At 43.1% G+C, this 23,604-nt stretch overlaps 1 protein-coding gene across 1 annotated transcript in view; it reads right to left on the reverse strand.

Moving 5' to 3' along the window:
• Positions 1-402: 402 nt before the first annotated feature.
• Positions 403-23,604, reverse strand: part of Appl (amyloid-beta-like protein) — a 213,590-nt gene continuing 190,388 nt past the window's right edge. The window contains exons 4-12 of the mRNA XM_045755645.2: positions 21,172-21,515; positions 19,605-19,718; positions 16,829-17,083; positions 16,167-16,357; positions 15,371-15,489; positions 6,751-6,911; positions 6,164-6,424; positions 4,824-4,970; positions 403-3,805 (exon numbers count right to left, since the gene is read on the reverse strand). Coding sequence (XP_045611601.2) covers positions 3,698-3,805; positions 4,824-4,970; positions 6,164-6,424; positions 6,751-6,911; positions 15,371-15,489; positions 16,167-16,357; positions 16,829-17,083; positions 19,605-19,718; positions 21,172-21,515 — 1,700 coding nt within the window. The 3' untranslated portion in view covers positions 403-3,697. The remainder of the gene's footprint in view (positions 3,806-4,823; positions 4,971-6,163; positions 6,425-6,750; positions 6,912-15,370; positions 15,490-16,166; positions 16,358-16,828; positions 17,084-19,604; positions 19,719-21,171; positions 21,516-23,604) is intronic.

Genomic DNA, 23,604 nt, shown 5'->3' on the forward strand with positions numbered 1-23,604 from the left:
AGCAAACAGTACTAGAATTTATTCTGGAAATGTGTTTGCCACATTTTAATTAATTAGGTGGGGCAATTCCCAACTCCATGATGCCCAACTCCAAAGTTATAAATTTGAGTGGTAGTGTACACTATAAAACAAATTTAAAACAATACTAGACAAACATCTCTCTATATGACTAAGGCATAAGGATTTATATTTATACAGTTTCATACATATTTCTTAGATACTGACTCTAGCACACTACTAGAAAAGAATTAAATGAAACTTAACACACTAAAACATTTTGGGTTATTGTCCAAAATGACCATTTTCATCACAAATTTGCTACAGTAGAAAAGTGGGAAGCTACTATATTTACCATATCCTTATTACTCATTCGAACAGATTGTGCTGAATAAATGAAAGACATTTTACCTTTTTTCGGTACATATATTTCAGATCAAGTATAATCTCAGCTCCCATGGTATGACATGTCTTACATGATTACACAAAAGTACAATTTGATTTAATACATAAATTCCGAGCATAATATGCAAACACATCAAAGATCGTAAATAGCTGCCTTTTTAACCAGTTCTATAATAAACCAGGGAGATGAGAGTGAGAGAGAAGTCACTTAACCTGCTAGTGTGTGAGACATACAGACTCTTAAGCTACAGTGGTTAGAGAACACTAAAGACGCATTCCACAATATGAGAGGAAACTTTCAATAGTTTTCAACTTTAATCAATCTTCATTTTGAAGTATATTTCTAAGGTTTTAAGCTCAATTGAACATCAATGAGCCCAAAGCCCTACAAATTTATGTTTAAATATCATAAAAAGATATTATTTCAATATGTTTTCTAAAACCAATGCCCCCACATGCATGGAACACGACCCGACACTCGAAATACTTGGTAGCAGTAGCTACTCTTCAGCTTTTGCACACTTGACTTCCACAAAGAAGAAGCACTTACTCTCATTCACGATAAATGTCGATACTTACTAGATCTAATTGTGACTCCATTTTACAGCCTAGCAAGTAAGTCCTACTATGATGATTTCTCCTTGGCGATGAGCAAATTAAAGCAATAGGAATATGCTAAGACATGGTCAATGAATTCAAACTGATAATACTAAACAAAATTGAAAAATAGACTTCCTTTGATATAAAGAAATCTGATCCCCTCAAAGGAAATTAAGTAATGATTAAACCCAAGCCTACAACTTTTTAGTTTTTTAATGGCACATAATAAAATTTGATGATAAAATGAATTGCTGTGGGAGATCGTGCGCCATGATGAGAAACTGGAACTAGAGAAAAGTCACGTAGTATAAAATGATACAACTCTATGATACGACACAAAACCCTGCACCACTCATATGTACATGCTCAATATATATCTAAGGTATATGCTGTGAGTGGTAGGGTAAGTTAGCTCTTATGTACTGCTCCTATATAATTAAACAACAAACTATAGCATATATACTATAGAACAGAGTCTGGGGAACAAATAAGGAATGATGCAAGAATCTTTAGCTCTTGATACACTATAAGTATCACAAAAAAGGAATGGCTAATTGAAACACAATTAAGAAATGGCATTAGAGGTATGCAATTTTATGTATAGTGAGAAGTCAAGTTGTCTTGTATCTGTGGCAGTCACTCAGAATGGTTCTCAAAGTCTACAGGGTTTTGCCCCTACATGACACGACCATCTGTTTCCAGCTTTATGTATAGCGGCACAAAGGCTTCATTATTTGACTGTCGATACCAAACCTCTTTACAACCAATCCCAAGACTCAATTTACACGTAAAGTATGAGCAGAAGATTGTGTTAGGGAAACCTGTCTATATTTCCACAACAGCTTACTGAAGGCAAGCAGCGACACTTATGTGTACGTACGGCAACACTTACATGTACGTACACACATACGGAGAAAAGTACTATAATTGGATATTTGTGTCCTCCACTGATAAAAGTTACTACCGTAAGAGGTAATAACCAATTGAATTTGTTTTTTTTCAAACTTTCCACACTCCACGAAATATAGCCTTATACAATTACAATAGTGCACTAGATATTTACTTTCATAAATATGGAGTTGACGAGAGGTATAAAGTACAAGTTCACTTTAAAACTTAAAAAATCCTCGCTATACACACAAAACCAACTCTGTGACATCTGCAATTCACTGGAGCTTAAATTTGTATCATGATGATCAATTAGAAGACAAATAACCATATTTAAAACTAAATAATGGATCAAAAATATATTTATATATATATATATGTATATGTAAAAAAATCTTACAGATCTAGAGATCTACCTTGGGCTTGATAAAGTCAAATCAAAAGTCTAAACGGCACCTTGATGAGAGGGAAATGACAAAAATATAATTTTGTCCTATCAATTAATGAGAAAAATAAAAAGGTCAGCTGACTGCATAAAAATAATGTGTTAGAGACCACTCAATTCTTGGTGCCAAGGTCAAGAACCTCCTGGAGAGGATCGCTCTCGCTAAGCAACCAACCCGTGTAAGCAACGACATCAGGAATTCTGGGCTTCAGATGCTGCTCCATGAACTGCCTCACTGTCATTTATACAACTCCGGTGCACTAAAGTCATTGGTGATTATCGTAGAAAATTGATTGACAGTTCTAATTTACATTAGCAAAAAAGATAACTGGCATCAAATATTAAGTGTAAACTTGCACCTAACACCACACCAGAGAGTATATATATATATATATATATATATATGATGCAATGCATGTGAGTGCAGCTATATGGAACACATCCTACCTCCAGGACACCTAACTCTGTCACAATATTTATGATAATTTACAACTGCAGTGGCCAATAAACTTCCAGAAGATTAGTCTATGATAAAAGCATGATAAAACCTATTTAGCTTCCTATCATAACAAATTATTGTTTTCTATGTTGGACATGATGCATCATCTACACTGAAGTATAACACCAACACGTCTCTTACCCAGGACACAGGCAACCACCATCTTCTCACACATTTGTCTTGCAATGCTCATTTCATATGTAATATCTACACAAAATGTTAAATTAGAATAAAAACTGAATAAATTATGAGTCAAGTTTACTGATCCTGGATAAGTGCAATATTGGTGACTAAAAACCAATGACTTAAGGCTTGAGTTTCACGTGACTTTCACAACTGTGCACCTCAGAATCAAAAATTGCCAACTCCATGGAATGTTATAAAAAGCTATAATTTAAGGAGAAATATTAGTCTACTTACATCACTAAAAATATGAAAATATAACATTGCAACTCAGCGTTTCGTATTTGAAATCCACATTACACAAATTCGTGATTGTTTCTTATGTTCTATGATAAATGAGAGGTCTCTGGTTTTGAACAGTCTCTATAATTAAGCCTAGAATTACACATACCCAATTTAGTTTTTAATTGTATTGAATTGTATTGACAACTGATGATTCTGAAATGACAATGCATACCATCAGCACCTGTGAGCTTAGCTTGTTTGCCACCATTTACCCAAGATCTCCATTTACCATTTCTTAAGTAAATGACTCTTGAAGCAACCTAGTTTACGGTTTCGCTTGCAAGTTCTCATTCTATAATTAATGCTTTCAAGTCAACAGGTGTCTGACGTTGGGAAAACGGACGAATGGTTCCCCGCTTATTTATGTGGGCTGTTAACTTCCCTCCTTCACTTGTTTATTTTTCTTCAAAGTATTTATAGGTGGGGTTTTCATAACCATTAACCTGCATGTTGGCTACATGCCTTTCTTCTGGGGTGATGGCCTGGTCTACTTCCATAAACCCCTGAAAAGAAATATTATTCACCAAGATATTCAATAAATATGAATGTATGTAAATGGAAAAGGGAACAAGCCAGAAATACGATGATGTTGCCATAACGTCTTACAGGATCTTGAAATGGAATGAAACAAAGATAATTAATCGGTAAACCTTCAAACACCGATCAAATATTTCCTGCAATATGACTCGATATGATTTAACATGAATTTAGTGTCTTAAACAAAGAGTGCTATGTAATTGTGATGAAGGATTTGCTCCTCGTGCTACTTTAGCAAGGTCCTGAAATATACGAGTGACTATGTTACAAAGAAATGGCTTTTTTGGTCTCGTGGGGAATGTCTTTTTGAGCTTTGGCCCACACATGGGCAAAAGCACACCTGGAAACTAAAATTGAGACAAATCACATAGCTGAAGACAAAATGCAAAGGAGTGTGCAACATCAAAATATGGCATCTTTATCTTAAAGAGTGCATTATGATAAACAGAAATATGCACCAGAACATACAGCCTAACAAAAATTTTTTCCTTTATCCACTAGAATAAATATTTTCTTGTAGGAATAATATTGGTTATCAAATAGAAAAATATAATGCATGGTAAAAAGTATCGCTTGCAAAGAATCTCGGAAAACAATTAATATTTATTTTCCAGCTAATTGGTATCATGGGTTTTAATGGTGTTGGTTTCCCCACTGTAGGGGACAGGAAGCTTGTTAGGCTTATCAAGGTCCTTCTAGGCCATAACTTGCCTTCCCCAGGATACAACTCCCAAACACCTATTAACTGCTAACTGAAGAGAGGCATCAGATGAAAGAGACTGTGCCTAAACGTCTCCATCCCGAGTGATGATCGAAACTGGGACTTCCTGACTGTGAATTGTGATGATCACTGCACCACAGGAGCCTTTAATATTTTATACAAGACCTACATTACAACTAATTAGTGCTAAAGGCAATTTCATCTTAAATTTGTCTACAAAGAAAAACCAAGGTTATAATATAATTTAAATATATTAATCTTACTTGATTGTGGGGGTTGGTGGTGTTCCTGCGTCGTAGGACAACTATGCCCACGACCATTGCCATCATGAGTGCAACACCAGCGAAAGCGAGCGTGAAATACACACCACGGCTCTCGCTTCCTGATGATTCACGAGTCACGCTGTAGCTCTAAAATAAACAGTCATGATAAACATTTATGTACTACTTTTACAAAGTTATAATACATTATAAATTTACAAAGCTATAATACATTATACATTGCCTAGAAACAAAAAATTTAATGTTTGTAAAAAGTCTTATAATACAGTATATTAAGGATGATGAAAATATGAACTCTCTTAACCACACTAAATAGTATTTTTGCAGTTAACATTTAGCTTAACTTGCATAATTTAATTTCATAATTTAGCAATTTCCAGCCCCCCTCCAACAGTCCCCAAAAGACCTTTTTAACGTAAAAATTGCATATAACAACATAATTATAAACAAAAACCTTAAATAAAACATGCATTAGTCACCTTTGAGCATCTCCCTGCATTAAACTTGCCATCAAATTTAATTGTTCAATAGGACCTTTTTAAACAATCATGGCTGAAATTTGACAACAATTAAGCTCTCCCGAGAATTTAATGATAAACAGAATGGTGTAAGCCATGGCAGTCAGACCGTGATGGGTCGGCAGATGGATTCAATAGATGGATGCAGCCTTCTGATGTTTATGGTCACTTACTCATGTTATTGTATCAATCAAAATAAATAAATCATTTCCAATAGAGGTGGCCTCGTAGCCTGGTGGATAGCGCGCAGGACTCGTAATTCTGTGGCGCGGGTTCGATTCCCGCACCAGGCAGAAACAAATGGGCAAAGTTTCTTTCACTCTGAATGCCCCTGTTACCTAGCAGTAAATAGGTACCTGGGTGTTAGTTAGCTGTCACGGGCTGCTTCCTGGGGGTGGAGCCCTGGTCGAGGACCGGGCCGCGGGGACACTAAAGCCCCGAAATCATCTCAAGATAACCTCAAGATAATATATAGTTGACAACTATGCATGAACTTTCATTAAAATCCAGTGGAATGTTTCAAGTTATTTTTAAAAAACAAATTTTAAATTTGCCGATTGTTAAATAATCCAATTCAAAATATTGTATAAAAAAACCTTGATCGTATGAACAATATGGAACAGAACCCAATTCATTTCATACATGTAGTGTGGGGTATGGGTTTCATATGTGTAGTGTGGGTTATGGGTTCTGTATGGGTAGTGTAGGGTATAGGTTTCATACATTTAATGTGGAGTCTGAATCCTTTAAATGTATCCTATACACAATCTTCATCACAGAACCATAGGCAAAACAGTTACTTACAGCCTGTGAGTGTGAAATTTGATGGTGCTGAGCATGTGCAACCTGAACATCATCAGCATGTTGAAACAATACTGGCTCAGGCCGCGAAGAAGTATTGGGGACCGGGGATGCTACCCTCATGCTGGCGTCTACTGTAGGGGTTTCCAACTCCACAGGTTCCTGACTAACAGATTCACTTTCCATTTCCTGGTTTTGGCTGGGCTGTGTCATACTGCTCAACTCTGCCTGATCCGGGTAAGTCTCTCCGGAGTCAGAGTAGTCCTGAAATTATTTTGTTGTAATCTTAAATAATCATTTCTATCAAGGGTCAAGGTATTATGAGGAGAAAATACAAGACTAGTGTGACTATAATAGTGTACTTGGAGAGAGCATAGGTAACAAGAAGCTATACTAGAGAATGATGGAGAGTAAAAATGGTCCCTAACCACTTGGGCTAACGGGAACTGATTGTTGACCCTGCAAGAATCAAGGCCATCACTGTACCAACCAGCCTAAATGGATAAATATCTAACAAGGATTAATAGTAAACTATTTCCTATTGGATACAGTGCTTTAAAAATCAGTTCGTCTCGGCAAATTGCACACACCTCATCGTCGTCATCATCGTCATCGTCCGCAACATCGTGGGGCTCCTCATTATTTGTAGTATTGCTATTATCATCATCAGTGCCATTCTTATCATCTTCTTCGCCCTCATCTTCTACCTCACTACTGTTGTCATCTGCAGCTTGTTCCTCACTCTTAACATCTGAAGTAACAAAGTAACACATTCATTTGAAAAGGTTTACAAGTTCAACATAGGAAAAATATTATAGCAAAAAACCAGCGTTGAATGTAATGAAACGCCATTTTCTGGGTGAGACCCGGAGGCTCCCCGGAGCTTTACCGGCTGATATGCTAATGTCAGACTTTGGCATCAGTCATGTGTATGGAGTTCTAGGGCCTACCGGGGACCACGAGCCAGAACCTGGCCCCCTCAGAGAGGCAAGGGGAGCAATGGCCTATAGAAACCCCCGTGTGGTTGGAAGCATTCTATGTCTGCCATCGACCGGGTCAAGCATCCAGAAAGGTAAGCATTCCAAAACAAACCCCTATTCTGGTGAAAATTGCTACCTAAGCCGAACTAGTGAATAGAACTCTTCAACAGAAAACACGGAAACTAGTATGACGTCATACGTCACCGCGCCGCTGTCTGCGCAGCTCCCCCCTCCCCGGGAGGGGGAAGGGGGAGCCCCAGACCTCCCACGCCGGCTATCCACCCATCAGTTCTGAGGCTGGATGTCAAAACACGCGAAAAACGCCGACCGGAGGGAGGGAGGGTTGCCGGGGAGCCTCCGGGTCTCACCCAGAAAATGGCGTTTCATTACATTCAACGCTGGTTTTCTGGGGGGAGCCCCGTCGGCTCCCCGGAGCTAACTACCCACAGAGGAAGGTCAAAGGGACAAAACCGGGAGGCGGACACCACGCACCCCCCAAGGAGGCGAGACAACCGGCAGCAAACGCCAACCCAAGGCGCCACAGCCCCGAAAATCCCGGGAACAACACGAGAACCACGAGCAGCAAGGCCCCTGCACGAACACCAAAAATCCATGCCCGAAAGACTGCAAGGCCACGTCGCCCAGACGGCAGCGAGAGCAGCGAAGCCACGAACGCCACAGGCATGAGGGAAGAACACAGGCAGCTTAGCCACAAGAACACGGCTGACCACCCGGGACACCATCACCCGCGAACCGGGAAGAACAGAACCGGATCAACGCAAAACGCGCTCCGGACCCAAACGCCGTGGCACGCAAACAACAGCAGAGGGCCGCCACTGAACACAAAAACGACACACCCCCGGCCCGACCAACAAAGCACCAACAAACCCTGGACCCCTCCAGAATGCAGCAGCCCCACCCCGCGCCAGAAAAGATGGAGACTGCTGCCATCAAACAACCAAAACGCTAAAACCGAAGGAGCAAGAAAACACAGCGAACCGACCCCCAGAGGCAAAGGCCCAAAGGAAAGAGCCGACGAAAAAACACACCGGAACCGAAGGGGCACTACCAACCGAGGAGAAGACGGAGCACGCTGACCAGAGACCAGGATGGTGCAAGCGGCGCACGAACAGGCCGGAGGTGAAATGACGCACAAGACAGCTGACTAACGGTGCAGAAGCAACACCAAGACCGAAAGCAAGCTGAAGCGGCTCCGCCTGCGCCGCACGAAAAGAGGCGACAGTATGTGGCAAGACGACGGCCCCCAACCCCCACTAGAAAACCAAGCCGAGAGTAAACCAAGCCAACAAGAAGGACCCACCGAAGAAGGGACAGGAAAAGGAAGGACCGCCAAAATACCCCATACTGCCGCCAAGAAGCACGCAGGTGGGACACCTACCACGAAGCCACCCGACCACCAACCGGAGGCGAGACCACGAGGCAGAACATAAGCAGCCCCGACAAGGCCCCCCCGAGCCCAGGAAAAAGGCGGAGCCGCGAGAAGATCTCGGGCGCGACCACCGAAACCCAGGCGGCACAAGGAGATGGAACGTCTGCCGAACAGAAAAACTCCGAAGCATGCAAGCCCGCCAGGAGTTCAGAAACGACGGGTCCGACGCGAGACATCGCAAGAACCCCCCCAAAAAAAAAAAAATAAAACAACAACAACAACCGGCAGGGCAAGCTAGGAAAACCAAAGAAGGCGGAAGGGTCGCCGCCAGAACAGGACCCGAACCAAGGGGCCCGAACAACTGCAACAGACCGAGACAAAGAAGCACATCACAGGACACAGGCTGACCAACGCCTAAGAACACACGCAGAACATTCCTGCTGCAGAAGAGGCAGGAAGAAAGAGCAGAAGCACAAAAAAAAAAAAAAAAACCAGGAGAACAACCAGGGGTGGACAATCAGGCAGGGACAAAAACCCCACGCAATCCCCAGGCACAAAACAGCAGCAAAGCGCCACTCCACAACCGGACACAGGAACAAGGACACGCCACCGTGAAACACGGTACCAATGCTCACGTGCAGCAGCAGCAGCAACAGGCACCACTGCAACATGCAACATGTAAATAGCAACTCCCCTCTGCAAAGGCAGAGAACGGAGCAGGCAGACCCCAGACAGGGCCAACGGAGACACGACAAAACCCTGCAGGCCCAGAAACCTGCACCAGGCGACCGACGGCGGAGAAACCCCGCTCGATACCTGCTGGATGAGGTACTGGGAGCTCTTTTACACCTCAAGCCCGGCCCAAGGTCAGGCCAGACCGGCCAGAGGATGGCCCACCAGGCAGCTGCTAGGAGCAGTCCACCGGCCCACATACCCCCACAACCAGGACGGGCCGGAACTGCCATACGAAAACAGGCCAGTGCGCCCTGGAAGTCCACGGACGAACCAGCAAGAAGGCTTATGCTCGCAAGTAGGTCGTGTAACAAGCACAGACCACTGATGGTAATACAGTGTTCCCCAAAAGTGCCAATAGCACCACTGCACTCCACTGGTACTATCCCGCAAGTTCTACCAGATAGGCGGGACCCAAGAGCCAGAGCTCAAATCCTGCAAGCACAGCCAGGAGCCTCACCAGGTGAGTACAGAACCAACCCTACAACCCCCACACCTCACAACATTAAAAAAGGAGGGTCCCCTGAACGACTGTAGCAAGGGTTGGACATGCACAGGAGGGGGACAGGAGTGGGTGATAAAGGGACAGTCACTGGTGTGCGAACGGTCTCAGTCGTACAAAATTATACCTAAATAAAGACAGGTATATGAACACCGCCGCATCCAGCGCCCGGCCAAAAGACGCCAGACCGCAGAAACTCACCTGGCGAATGGTGGCTCGAACTTGACACGACTCAACCGTGCCCAGAAGAACTTGGGAGCACCGCCAGGTGAAGACGCCAGAGCCGGACCCGCAGGAGAACAGGGAGAGGCGAAGGAGGCGGTCCACACCCATGACACAGAAAACCGCGGTGTCCTCCCCACAACTGGGAACCAGGACACCCCTGGCGCAAAGGGGCACATACCGCAGCCAGGGAGAAGAACGAGAGGCGAAGCACTGTAGCAAAAAAGGGCGCAAAACCCCAGCACTGAACCATCGCCCAGACCAAAACAAACTCCACGGCGCATGCGCATAACACGCTGGCCGAACCGCACACCCTCCCTGCGGGAAGGCGCCAGCCAGGACTATTGCACGAGAAAAAGAGCCAAAAGAGGAAGCAGGAACAAGAAAACCGGCCAAAGAAGCAAAGAGCCCAAAAAAAGGGAACCCAAACGGGCGACAAGTAGCCCAAACGGGCGACAAGTAGCCCAAACGGGCGACAAGTAGCCCAAACGGCCGACAAGTAGCCCAACCGGGCGACAAGTAGCCCAACCGGGCGACAAGTAGCCCAACAGGGCGACAAGTAGCCCAACAGGGCGACAAGTAGCCCAACAGGGCGACAAGTAGCCCAACAGGGCGACAAGTACTAGGAGCCGACAGACGTTCCAATAATGCGGGAAGTAGCGAAAAACCTTCCCGTACCCTCGAGAACACAGAAGCCAACACTAGTCCCGAAGGCACACGAAGGCGCAGGCGCACCCGAGATCAAAAGTCACGCAGAACCCCATCGAACGGGGAAACATGACAAAAACACCGTCCCAAAAAGCGGGGGAGGAAACATCCACCCACAGGACGGAACCAACCGACTCAAAGGCCAAGGAACCGAGCCCGGGGAGGGGCCGACGTCCAACAGCACGTACGGCGAGTGGGGAGGAAAAACCCCACTCCGCGTAACCACAAGCCCCGCCTAGAGGGGGATAAAACCCCCCACGGGGTCTAACGGGGCCAAGGCCCCCCAAGTCAGCCCCTCCCCAGCCCCGGGAACCTACACGACAGGCCCCGGGGCCGAGCCGTTCCCCCAAAGCCCCGGCCGTACCAGAAAACCGGGGCAGCCGTGAAAACACTAAGGAAGGGAGCCCACTGGCAGACTCATACAACACGGCTGGAGGAACAGGCCCAAATGCCCCCGTCACTACCCCGGAAGGGGAATTCCCCGAGACTGCCCGAGTCTCAACACCACCAAACACCCCACCCTGAACCTACAGACGGTAAGGAACCGGATGCAGGCAGGAAGGGTGAACCAGGGGAAAAACGAAATACAACGGGGCAGCCCCGGGGCTCCCGGGGAGGAAACCACGAGAACGTTGCCACCACCAAGGCTCAAGTGCAACGCCCCTGCTGCCCGCACCCGCTTTGTTAGCACAACTGGGTAACCGAGCCACAACGAGCAACCAAACTCGCAGGACACCGGGTCGAAGGTGTCACCGACCCCACAGGCAGCAGACGGAGGCAAAACAGAGAGTCACCCAGAGACAAAAGGTGAGAGCAACCCTCAAACTCGCTGGAAGCGAGGGGGGGGCTCAGGGGCCACATCCATCGGACCCGCGCGCCCCCAGGGGTTTCCCAGGGTCCCGAGCGTTTACTTTAAGAGGACTCGCGCTCAGGTAATCCCAGGCAGGGTACTGCTAACCGGCACCCAAGCTACCAAACAACTTTCTAAGAGCTGAACCCCCGGGACGTGTACACTCACGGGGACCTAGCAGGGGGTACCACCAGAAATACTCAGAACACAAGGGACACAAGGGGCAAGAACGAAGGCAGACCCCCCCACCAGGTATAGAAACAAAAGAAAAAGAAAACCCCGCAAGAGGACAGCGTACCCAAGCGGAACAGAGCCGGCCGCTATGATTGGTAAAGACAAGCTGCACAGTACCCCGCGCCCCACCAGTGCAAACACTGCCCCTTACTCTAAGGCGAACAAGGGAGACAGAACACCCGAGCACACAAAGAGCGGCCGAAAACCAAGCGGTAAACGGCCAAGCAGGGGCAGGACCCAAGGAACTTGTGGAAGGTGGCCCCAAGCCCCAAGGGCAGTACTTACAGGGCACCTAGGGAAGGGAACCCTAGGCGCATGCAGCCCGAGTACTGAAGAATCACACCCGGCTCACGCACCACCTAGAAAACAGACACCACACTCTAGGTACAGTGCTGAAACAACCACTGGAGCCGGAGCACATAACCATTGCCTATAGCATCAGCCGAAGAACTGATGGGTGGATAGCCGGCGTGGGAGGTCTGGGGCTCCCCCTTCCCCCTCCCGGGGAGGGGGGAGCTGCGCAGACAGCGGCGCGGTGACGTATGACGTCATACTAGTTTCCGTGTTTTCTGTTGAAGAGTTCTATTCACTAGTTCGGCTTAGGTAGCAATTTTCACCAGAATAGGGGTTTGTTTTGGAATGCTTACCTTTCTGGATGCTTGACCCGGTCGATGGCAGACATAGAATGCTTCCAACCACACGGGGGTTTCTATAGGCCATTGCTCCCCTTGCCTCTCTGAGGGGGCCAGGTTCTGGCTCGTGGTCCCCGGTAGGCCCTAGAACTCCATACACATGACTGATGCCAAAGTCTGACATTAGCATATCAGCCGGTAAAGCTCCGGGGAGCCGACGGGGCTCCCCCCAGAAAATACTATCAAATGTATTAGTACATTAATGTGAATTAATAGCTTAATTATAAATTAAGAATACAAACATTTGATGATAATAATTAGGTGTTATTTAAATGTTTATTGTACCTTTGGTAATGTTAGAATTTGGACAAACAAATTAATAACCTCAGTCAGGTATAGCACCAGGCCCCAAGTGCCACATGATAGAAGGGCACTAACCCTCCAAGAAACGGAGGGGAATGTCTACCAGGTCGCAGAAAAGAGAAAACAAGACCCCAAATTGCAGCAAAAACAAAGATGCAGATCCAAGCCCAAAAGCGAGTGGACCCTCCCTCGAAGCACAGTTCTGATTTTGAACAAGAACCAAAGTAAACCTATCCATGCCGCAGCTGAGGAATAATGATGATATGGAGGGAAATTCTCTTGGAAAACAAGATCAACTGCACTGGAGCAAGAGACTCAAAGGACCAGATACCCAGAACCATGAAGGGTCTAAAACACCAAGAGTCCACCTTGGAACCTCTCAACATCATGGGCTTCCTCAACAGAAGGACATGGGAAAGAGCAGAGATCCCCGCAAGATGCCAGAGAACCAGACAATCAGACATCAGCAAAATAAACAGCAACCCCATCCAAGACAAATGGCTACAGCCGGAAACAAAGACACCTTTGAAGGAATCTTTGCCACGACTCTCCATAACTGGCATGAATGTGTTAACTCTCCGGAAGAACCCTTGAATAATTCCCAAAACCCTGACAAAAGATGGGGCACTAAGACAAAGAGACCACAATGAAACTTGCAGTGGAAAAAAAAGGGCAGAGAAAACACATGTACATATGCATGTGTGTGTTGTAATCCACATGTTAGGAGGGAATATTAGCTAGTGAATCATTACTACAATACTAAACATATGACGAGTAGAAGTACATGTAGTTTTCCAGGCTGTGTTCACACATCGAGGTAAGGTCAAGGGATTAGAACAGCAGCTGCCCAAGACGTAAGTACCAGCCAAGAGAGGATAAAGGGTGACCTCAGGTTCCTAGGAAGAAGGTGACCTACTGTCAATTGAATTATATACCCTCCTTGGGATGAGGGCTGTAATGACCTCAGGTTTCTAGGAAGAAGGTGACCTACTGTCAATTGGATTATATACCCTCCTTGGGAATGAGGGCTGTAATGGTTGAAGCTATGGCTGACTGGAACAGTCTGTTGGGAGTAGTGGTTCAGGCAAGTCCTCCTTATCCCCATCTGTGGCAGCAACGATGTGGAACTGACAATATGTGGGAACTCTATGTGATCTTGTTGACCAAGTCAAGTCTGCAATATGCGAGTATTGAATGGAAGACTAATCGGGTGTGTAGCGTGGTAGTGAAGATTCAGTATATTAGGGACTTAAGCCAAGGTTACGAGTTCAAGTGGTGACCGGGGAGGTTTAGTGGGTTTATGGGTATGGGAAGCCGATTTAACCACAGCGAGTAAGTTAATGTGTTATTCCTTGTCAGAGTCTAGTTCATGTAATTAAATGGGAAAACCCAACGGCCTTTAATTACCTTCCATATGTGTTGACCAGACCACACACTAGAAGGTGAAGGGATGACGACGTTTCGGTCCGTCCTGGACCATTCTCAAGTCAGACAATCGACTTGAGAATGGTCCAGGACGGACCGAAACGTCATCCTCCCTTCACCTTCTAGTGTGTGGTCTGGTCAACATTCTTCAGCAGAAAAGCATAGGCACGACGAGAACACAAGTACCGAAAGGACACAACAGCATGTGTAATAGTAGTATGGAGGTGCCAATGGCCGCAATATCAGAGGACAAGTGTTTCCAACTGTACTCTACATTCCAGAGAAGCCCAATAACTTGTTCTGCTCATCATATATGTACATCCATTTATGAATGGTACACATTCTCATATAGTTATATTTCATTGTTTTTATTTATATGCATGCAATGAGTCAGAGAAAAAGCACCTGCACATCCAATCACCTAAGGGTATGCATGACTGTTGCACATAGGAAGGGACACTGCAACAATAAGACTGGAAGAGGACAGTCACACACCTCCAATCTTGGACTGCCGAGTGAAACCACTGGCACTTGCAAGTACAAATTAAGCAAGGAGGCAGATATCCAGTGAAACTATATCTACATCCCATGGGTTGTTGAGGATTAATTCTTTTATTTTTCTTTATTTTTCACTAGTGCAGTGACCTCATCATTTCTGTTTTTTCTATCACATCTCCAAACTGAGATGTGATATTCCCTTGGGAATATCAAATTATTTAAAAGTTTCTCTGCCAGAGTTATGATGTCAAGTATTTTTGGTTTTATCATTTTTTTTTTAACTCCAATTTTATTTTTCACCTCATCTATTTATATACATGTACTGTACTGTATTATAGGAACATGCTTCCTCCTGTTTTCCGCAACTCTCCTTCCTAGCTGTCCGATATGTTCTATTTTACAGGCCCTCCAATTAACACCTTGTAGAAAGTATTTTTCTGCTTCATTTTTGCTCTCATTTAAGGAGATGTGGGTGTGTTAGGGAGAACTGTAACTTCAGTTATTTTACAGTAACAAGTGATTGAAGAACAAAGAGCACTATAAACAATGTGTTTGGCGAGTTCTGTTGGTAGGCGTGTACATCAATACTATTTACATTCAAGCCCGTGTGATATCCACCCTACAAGAGAAAACAAATCAAATTGACAATTAAAATTCAATACTCAAGAACTAACCACTAGTAAGAGGCTTTGGAGAGCGAGTAGACAGCTCAGGAGGCGTTGAGTATTTGCTGCGAAGTGCTGCTGAATACTCGCGCATCAAACGTCCAATTTTAGCATTCAGGTCTGGGTGTCTAAAAAAAAAAAAAAAAAAAAAGTCAATTATCATCCAAAATGCTAAATACATGAAGCTAATCATTACTTATAAATTAATGAGTCAACCCACAAAAAAAAAACAAAAAAAACAGAGAATATGGATACTAGGATAATGAGGATGGACTGTACTGGGAGACTAACATGCTACATTCTCTACTAGCCAGGAACTCTAGGCAATGGTTCATGGTCACATACTTGCAACCTCCACTTTTAATAATGACCTTTTAGTGATGTACTGAGATGGAGTATGCAAATAACAGAATGAATATATATATATTTAACCCCTATATAACAAAGTTATGTAGCCTGAACAACATACAGGAAGAACAAGGATACATTCATGGTTGTGGCAAAGTTGTACATTACAGTAGTACAGGAATTTTATTCTCATAACTTTCGACACATCTGTTAATCAATATTCAAATTCTGGTGGATAGTGTTCTGGACATTGTTAAAGCTAACAGCTACTCAGCCAGCAAAGATATTCTAAGACTTAAATGTGGATGTCAATGCTACTGAACATTTGTAATATTTCAAATAGGCTGAGCAGCTTCCAATTTGATTGCAAGATATATGGTCTTTCATTGTATTATACAATGCTAAAACATTGCTTTCTTGAGCAATTCACTCTGTAAAACCCATTTTGATCACTCACCTGGCCAGCATGTTGAGAGACTGGTTGACCATGCGCTCCAAGTCACTTAGGTGTTGTAAAGTAGAATCACGCTCACGGTCGGCAGCCTCATAGTCAGAGTTGAGCAAGTGCTTATAGTGGGAGACAGTGTGATGGCGATCCTTGTTGAGGGCACGAAGCAGCTTCTGTAGACACTTTTGAACCCGGTGAGTCTGGAGGAAGACAGGCCATCATTGGTGAGAACAGCTGTGCTTTCTGTGGTATATAACTCTACACAGGCTCGCACTAGGATTTAATTAGGGGTTACTCCATAGTAACTTGAGACATTAAGTAAATACAGTATTGTATAATGAGGTGATAGTATCATACCTATTGTGTCAGTCATAATGCATCCACATTTTGCCTTCAAACTATATACAATAGTACTGTACATGTATGTCAAATAGCATGTACTCTTAAAAAAAAAATTTTTATACATGTGAATGATTCTGGTCTTAGCATCCAATAAGTAATGATGGATCTTGGAGGTCTGATGTGATGGTCTAAAGCTTGGTGGTACCAAAGATAAGCTCAGGGAGCTCGTGTAGGGTCCCTCCCAGAAAAAAACAATAGTGTACCAAACAATACCAAAAAATCTTGGGAATACTCCTCGAGTGCAACAGTTCAAAATTAATAAAACTTGCATTTGGCTGTTTCTCAGCTAGGGCACGGGTGTAACATGTCATGGCTTCTCGCTTCATCTCATTGATGTGAGCTACAATCCGTTGTTGATGAAGTGCTGTCAGCTGATGTCGTTCAGCTTCATTCTCGGCTTCTACGGCTTCAACAGTCTGCTGGAATCGCTGCGTCATGCGATGCTTGAACTCTTCGGCACCATGAGGATCCTTGGCCCGCAGGTCCTGATAACGCTCCTCCAAGTCAGACCACTCCTTCATGATCTGAAAGTTAAGGAAATATTTAAGTTGGATATACTATTCTAAATACAATCTGCACCCTAATCGCCTACATGATTTAAAATGAGACGAGTTAACTTGGCAATGCTTGATACTTACAGAGCTAAGCTTGTCAAAATGGAACAAGAAGCTTAGAAATTTAGACGAAGATTACCACCTCTGTACCTGCGTATCATGCATTATGACAAGTCAGTGTTGAAAACTGATGATGATGATAAGGATGCCAACTGGCATTTAAACTTTTCATGGATTACCTTGCTGTTACCTTGCGATGATTTCTGGGCTCAACGTCTCTGCGGCCCATTCCCTGACCAGACCTCTTGGTTGCTGGCCTGGTCAACTAGGCTATTGGATGTGGCTGCTCGCAGCCCGACGTATGAATCACAGCCTGGTTGATCAGGTATCCTTTGGAGATGTTTATCAAGTTCTCTCTTGGACACTGAGGAGTCGGCCAGTTATGTCCCTTATGTGTAGTGGAAGTGTGTTGAAAAATCTCAGGCCTGATGTTGATAGAATTCTCTCTTGAGTGCCTATTGCACCTCTGCTATTCTGCACATCCTGCCATGCATTCTGGTCTCATGTGATGTTTCTATGTGCAGATTTGGGACCAGCCCCTCTAATATTTTCCACCTGTAAATTATTATGCATTTCTCCCGCCTGTGCTCTAGAGAATACATATTTAGGCATTTTAGTCGGTCCCAACAGTTTAGATGCTTTAAAGAGTGGATTCTAGCAGTAAAAGATCTCTGCATGCTCTCCAGGTCTGCAATTTTTCCAGCTTTAACACTTTGATGCACCCTGTACCCGCGAAAAAACTCTGTGCATTGTGCGCGCGGCGTTTTTTTCTCACGAGCGTAACCACCACACAGTGTGTAATCTTTTCACTCTCCTGACATCAATTCTCGAGCTACGTATTTCCTTTTGGTATCAATGTGTTGGCAATAAAATTCTCTACAAGATCATATGTATAAAATGTAACCAAAGTATTAGCTATTCCACCACGAAATAAATAAAAACGTAGATCACTCGCCGTCTCGCCATACGCCCAAACAGCTACAAAATGTTCGTACTCTTTTGTTTGTTGTCAGCTCCACATTAGTCCTACAGCGTTAAATTTTATATCACTGAACTCGTAATAAAATTCTCTACACAGACATATGCATATAAATGTAGAATCATGATCGCGGGCAACACAAGAGTGTGTGAAGTGGGCGATTACCCTCGTTGTGTCACCAACTCAATAGTCTCTCCTCTAAGTTACAATACAATGCACGGAAATTTAATGGCAAACATATTAATACAAACCCCAAGTCGATCGAGTAGTATATACCCACTATAACACGGACTGTAAATGTACGACGCGAACCCACAAGCGCTTAAATAAACCGCCCGTACATCCAAGTGTAGGGGGCAGGAAAGTGATAATTATTAAAATGGGCTGTCATTGTGCAGCAGTATTCCTCGCTAGAGAGTACTAACATCTTGAAAAGTATCATCATTGGTATAGCATCTCTTGTTTGAAAGGTTCTTGTTATCCAACCTGTCTTTTCTTGCAGTTGTGACGGCTACTTTATTTTTTTTTTTAAAAGGTAAGGTCTTCCGACATGAGTACACCCAAATCCTTTACACTGCTCTTTCATTATGTTACGATTTTTTCTGTAGCGCAGGAGCTGGAACTAATCTTCATTAAATATCATATAATTTTTTGTAGCCCAATGAAAGGCCTGATTTACATCTGAATGGAGGTTTGCTGTGTCCTCTATGTTGTCTACTCTCATAAAAATCATAGTGTCATCTGCAAAGGATGATACGGTACTATAGTTTGTGTCCTTGTCCATGTCCAATATGAGAATGAGAAAAAGTACTGAAGCAAGCACAGTAGCCTGGGGGACTGAGCTCTTCATGATTGATGGTTGGATTTTATTTTGTTGACTATTACACACTGGGTTCAGTTAGTCAGGAAATTGTAGATCCATCTGCCTATTTTTCCAGTAATTCCTTTTGAACACATTTTGTGTGCAACAACACAATGGTCACATTTATCGAAGGCTTTTGCAAAATATGTGAAAATTACAGCAGTCCAGTGGTCCAGCAACTGTGATAGGCAAGAGCACCCTGTTCTGAAACCATGTTGTCCAGGGTTATGGAGATGCTGTGATTCCATGTATTTTGTGATCCTATTTCTTAGCACTCTTTCAAAGATTTTTATGATGTGTGATGTTAGTACTATCAGTCTGTAATTTAATCTTGAGGCTTAAAAAATAATGGTACATGACAATGAGGTTATCTAGCAGGATATGATAATGAGGACAAGTTTTACATAACAGAATGATCTTTTGATTGTACAAACAAGAGAAACTATCAATCATTACAACTTGACTAACAGCCTTGATTTTTCACCAAAGTACTTCACTAATGATATAATTTTCACCATCAGGTTTTGCAAATGAAAAGCATTTCATTCAGTCCTAAAAGAATAGGGAAAAGAAAGATAAAGGGCATCTACCTTGGACACTTTTTCACGATGACGTTCTTCTAGTCGCTGTTCAGCACGACGGAAAGCATCATGTTCCTCATGGGGGTCAAATCTACTGAAGTACTCATCTCGCGTACCAACCTCCTGTGAAAAATTTAAAAAAGCATTTTAATACACGTACACACAGTCATGAACACACAGTACACACACACACACACACACACACACACACACACACACACACACACACAGATGCCGAAGAAATATAAGAAAATTCACCTTTGCAAATAGAGTGGTAGACGGTTGGAACAAGTTAAGTGAGAAGGTGGTGGAGGCCAAGACCGTCAGTAGTTTCAAAGCGTTATATGACAAAGAGTGCTGGGAAGACGGGACACCACGAGCGTAGCTCTCATCCTGTAACTACACTTAGGTAATTACACACACACACACACACACACACACACACACACACACACACACACACACACACACACACACACACACACACACACACACACACCTGTGAATGGAACGTGTCCCTGGATAACTTCATGCAAAGTGAATTTAACTTTAACGGAGGAAAATATGGATGTGTTCCAGAGGCCTCCAAAAGTCCATTTTTTCCACTTTTGCCAATACAGCCCCTACTGTAAAATAATTCTTTTCACAGATAATTTTAATTGTAATTTCTGTTCTGGATAATAGGCTGTCGCTAGAGGAACACATAAAGGACATTGTATGAGGAGCATATGCTTCACTGTCCAACTTCAGAATCGTCTTTTAAATAAATGGATGGTGAAATACGAAAGAAATGGTTCATGATATTTGTGAGGCCAAAATTGGAATCTGCAGCAGTTGTATGGTGCCCTATATCTTAAGTAAGCAGCCCATCAATAAACTGGAAAATATGCTTAGCCATTTGTGATATTGTACCTTATTATCCACACTTGATAAAAAAAAAAAATTATTCACATAAAACTCCTAAATTCCAATATAATGCCGAAACATGAAATGCAACAGCAATAACAGCAATATTCAGATGTGTTGAAAGTCTACTCATTATAACGTGCAAACCCTAACTAAAGAAAAACATTTGTAAACCTTTCAGTGAAATCTTATATCAAGAACCAACTTTTATCGACAAAATGGCCTAATCTGCTACATTTAGTACCTCGACATATATAAACGCAACAATACATATTAAAATGTATTGGTACAGTACACCAAAATTTGACATGCTGTATATAAATGCACAGGAGCTGGAGCAATATATATGAATGCACTCAATCAAAAAGTATAGATTAAGTTTATTTCTTTCTATTGTGTAATTCTATTATTGCTTCGAGTGTGCTAAATTAGTTATTTCTAATTCAGAGCCTAACATTAGTTTAAACCTTCTGACTTGTGAGTTATCATACTACAGAGCATCGTGAAGCTGCAGTTACGAGACAGACAACCAGTTTACTTGTGCCTATGACTAGTATGTATGCAGTACAGCATCAGTGTAGAACATTCTATTGTAGTTTTCTGTAACAGGATGAAGAAAATGTTGAAAATTATTCACTATAAAGGGCACACTATATTTAAGCCTCAATACCTGTGAAGTTGTGGTGGCCATCTTGGGTGTAGGAGTGGCAGATATGGCTTGGTGAGCACGATGGTCCATTTGAGGAAGAGCAACAGGTTCCTCTACCTCCATGGGCCGGGCCTTGCCATGACTCTTGTAATTTTTGGGGCAGCACACAAATTCCACACCAGAGAAAACATCAATGCCACAAGGAAGGAGCATGGCAAAGGACTTGAGGGTCATTCTGCGAGCCCCACAAGCTCGGTCCGCCGTGGTGTTCCACCGATCAAACTCCCAACATCGAGACTGGTTGTGGATGTGATCAAAGAGGCAACCTTCAGGTACCAACAAAGCATCAGACTGGAATGATCCTTCTGAAATTAAAAATTTTAAGGTCACCGATGGCATCAGTTAAAATTATATGCATGGAATTTGAAAGATCAGTAATAAATCATATTTATATAGCACTTTAAAAGTTTAACCCTTAAGTATGAATTTCAAAGGAAATATTTTCTTCAGTAAAGACAAACAAAGGCATTGACAGCATTTTCAGTCTACAGTGACCAATTATTAAGCAATTGCTAAAGCTTTTGATAAGGTACCACATGAAAGATTGGCAAGGAAATTACAGGCCCAAGAAATAAATGGTAAAATATTAGAATGGATAAAACAATGGTTGAAGGAAAGAAAATGGGTCGTGCTAAATGGAAACGAATCTGAATGGAGAAATGTGATAAGTGGGGTGCCACAAGGGAGACTGACGTTAAAAAGAACTTTTTCAGTGTCAGTAGTTAACAGATGGAATGCATTAGGCAGTGATGTGGTGGAGGCTGACTCCATACACAGTTTCAAATGTAGATATGATAGAGCCCAGTAGGCTCAGGAATCTGTACTTTAGTTGACTGACGGTTGAGAGACGGGACCAAAGAGCCAAAGCTCAACCCCTACCAGCACAACTAGGTGAGTACATATATGCTGTATTATCATCACCCCATTACTTTAATGGGGTGGGGAGATGTCAGCCCAAATTAAAATAGGTGACTAATATTGTATAGTCAAATAATGTTACACTGTAGATATTGAATAATAAAATATTACCAATTTCATTCAGTCATTATATCCTTCACATTACAAACTACAGCACCACTGATGAAGCTCCAACACACTTCAGGAAGTCATCCACAGCAGCAATTGACCACATCATAAATCCAGGTGTACAATGCATTGGTGAATTGCTATATACCACACATACAAACACATTTACTCCATTATAAACCCCCCCTTCTACCTGGCTTTGTCCTTTACATTGCCATGATGTCTATCCACACACTACCCCCTACCTCCCCTCCTGTCCTTCCTCTCTTCTCTTAATTATTAAACCTTTCTCTGAATGTATTCTCTGCATAAGATCACCTCTGCATGTTCATCACCGATCAATTTCTGCCAGAGAACTAACATGCAAACCAGCGAGGAAGAATGCGAGGGTGCTCAAATCCCGAGACCCTGTGGTGGTGCAGGTGCTGCATCCTAGGAGTATTATTATTATTATTTTGTTATTAACACACATGGGCACATCACATTTATGCACCAACCCTAGACTATATGAAGAGGTTAGATAGTTTGTTATGAGGCATCACTGCTATACTAAAATACCCATCTTGCAGGATGACTATAGTCACATGGGCAAATTTGGGATGGATTATGAGGATATCTTCAAGAATACAGGAGTCGACTTGAGAATGGTCCAGGACGGACCGAAACGTCGTCGTCCCTTCAACTTCTAGTGTGTGGTCTGGTCAAAAATACAGGAGTCGATAAAGTAATTCCAATGATTCAGGTACTTCATACCATCAAGTTTACGGTTTACACACAACTCAACTCATGACGTCCGAACACTACCGGAACAAGTGCTTCGCTGACCGACTTTTATACGAACCACAATGCTGTAAATGTGTCACCCACACACATACTACAAATACAAATAATCGCCAACAGAATCCTAAATACCTAACCTAACCAATGGCACAATATGCAAATATATAATAATATTAATTTACATTTGAGAAAATTACTGTTTTGAATGAACAGCATGTTAAAATTTATGAATGTGTCTTTGGGGTTGACCGCTGGATGGAATGGACTTGGTCTGAGGACGGGTTGAAAGATGACCAAAGAAAACACTACCATGAGGATTGTGATGCCACAGTGTTAGTAAGAGCTTTGCGTGCATTGGAAATTATACTTTTAAGTGCCATTTTAGGATCGGTTGAAAATTCACCATGCATCCCAATGCACCATTACGACTTGGTGCAATCTTGCCTTAAGGAGCAACTGCGTGTAGTAGTCCAGAAATACAATAAAAAACCTAACCAATCTAAGCAGACAGAGGAAGCTACTTACAACTATCACCCCTGGATTTAAGTCCAAGACAATAAGCATTTAATTTACTATACATTTATTTTT

This window comes from Procambarus clarkii, chromosome 62 (genome assembly GCF_040958095.1).
Source record: "Procambarus clarkii isolate CNS0578487 chromosome 62, FALCON_Pclarkii_2.0, whole genome shotgun sequence".
Taxonomy (NCBI): Eukaryota; Metazoa; Arthropoda; class Malacostraca; order Decapoda; family Cambaridae; genus Procambarus; species Procambarus clarkii.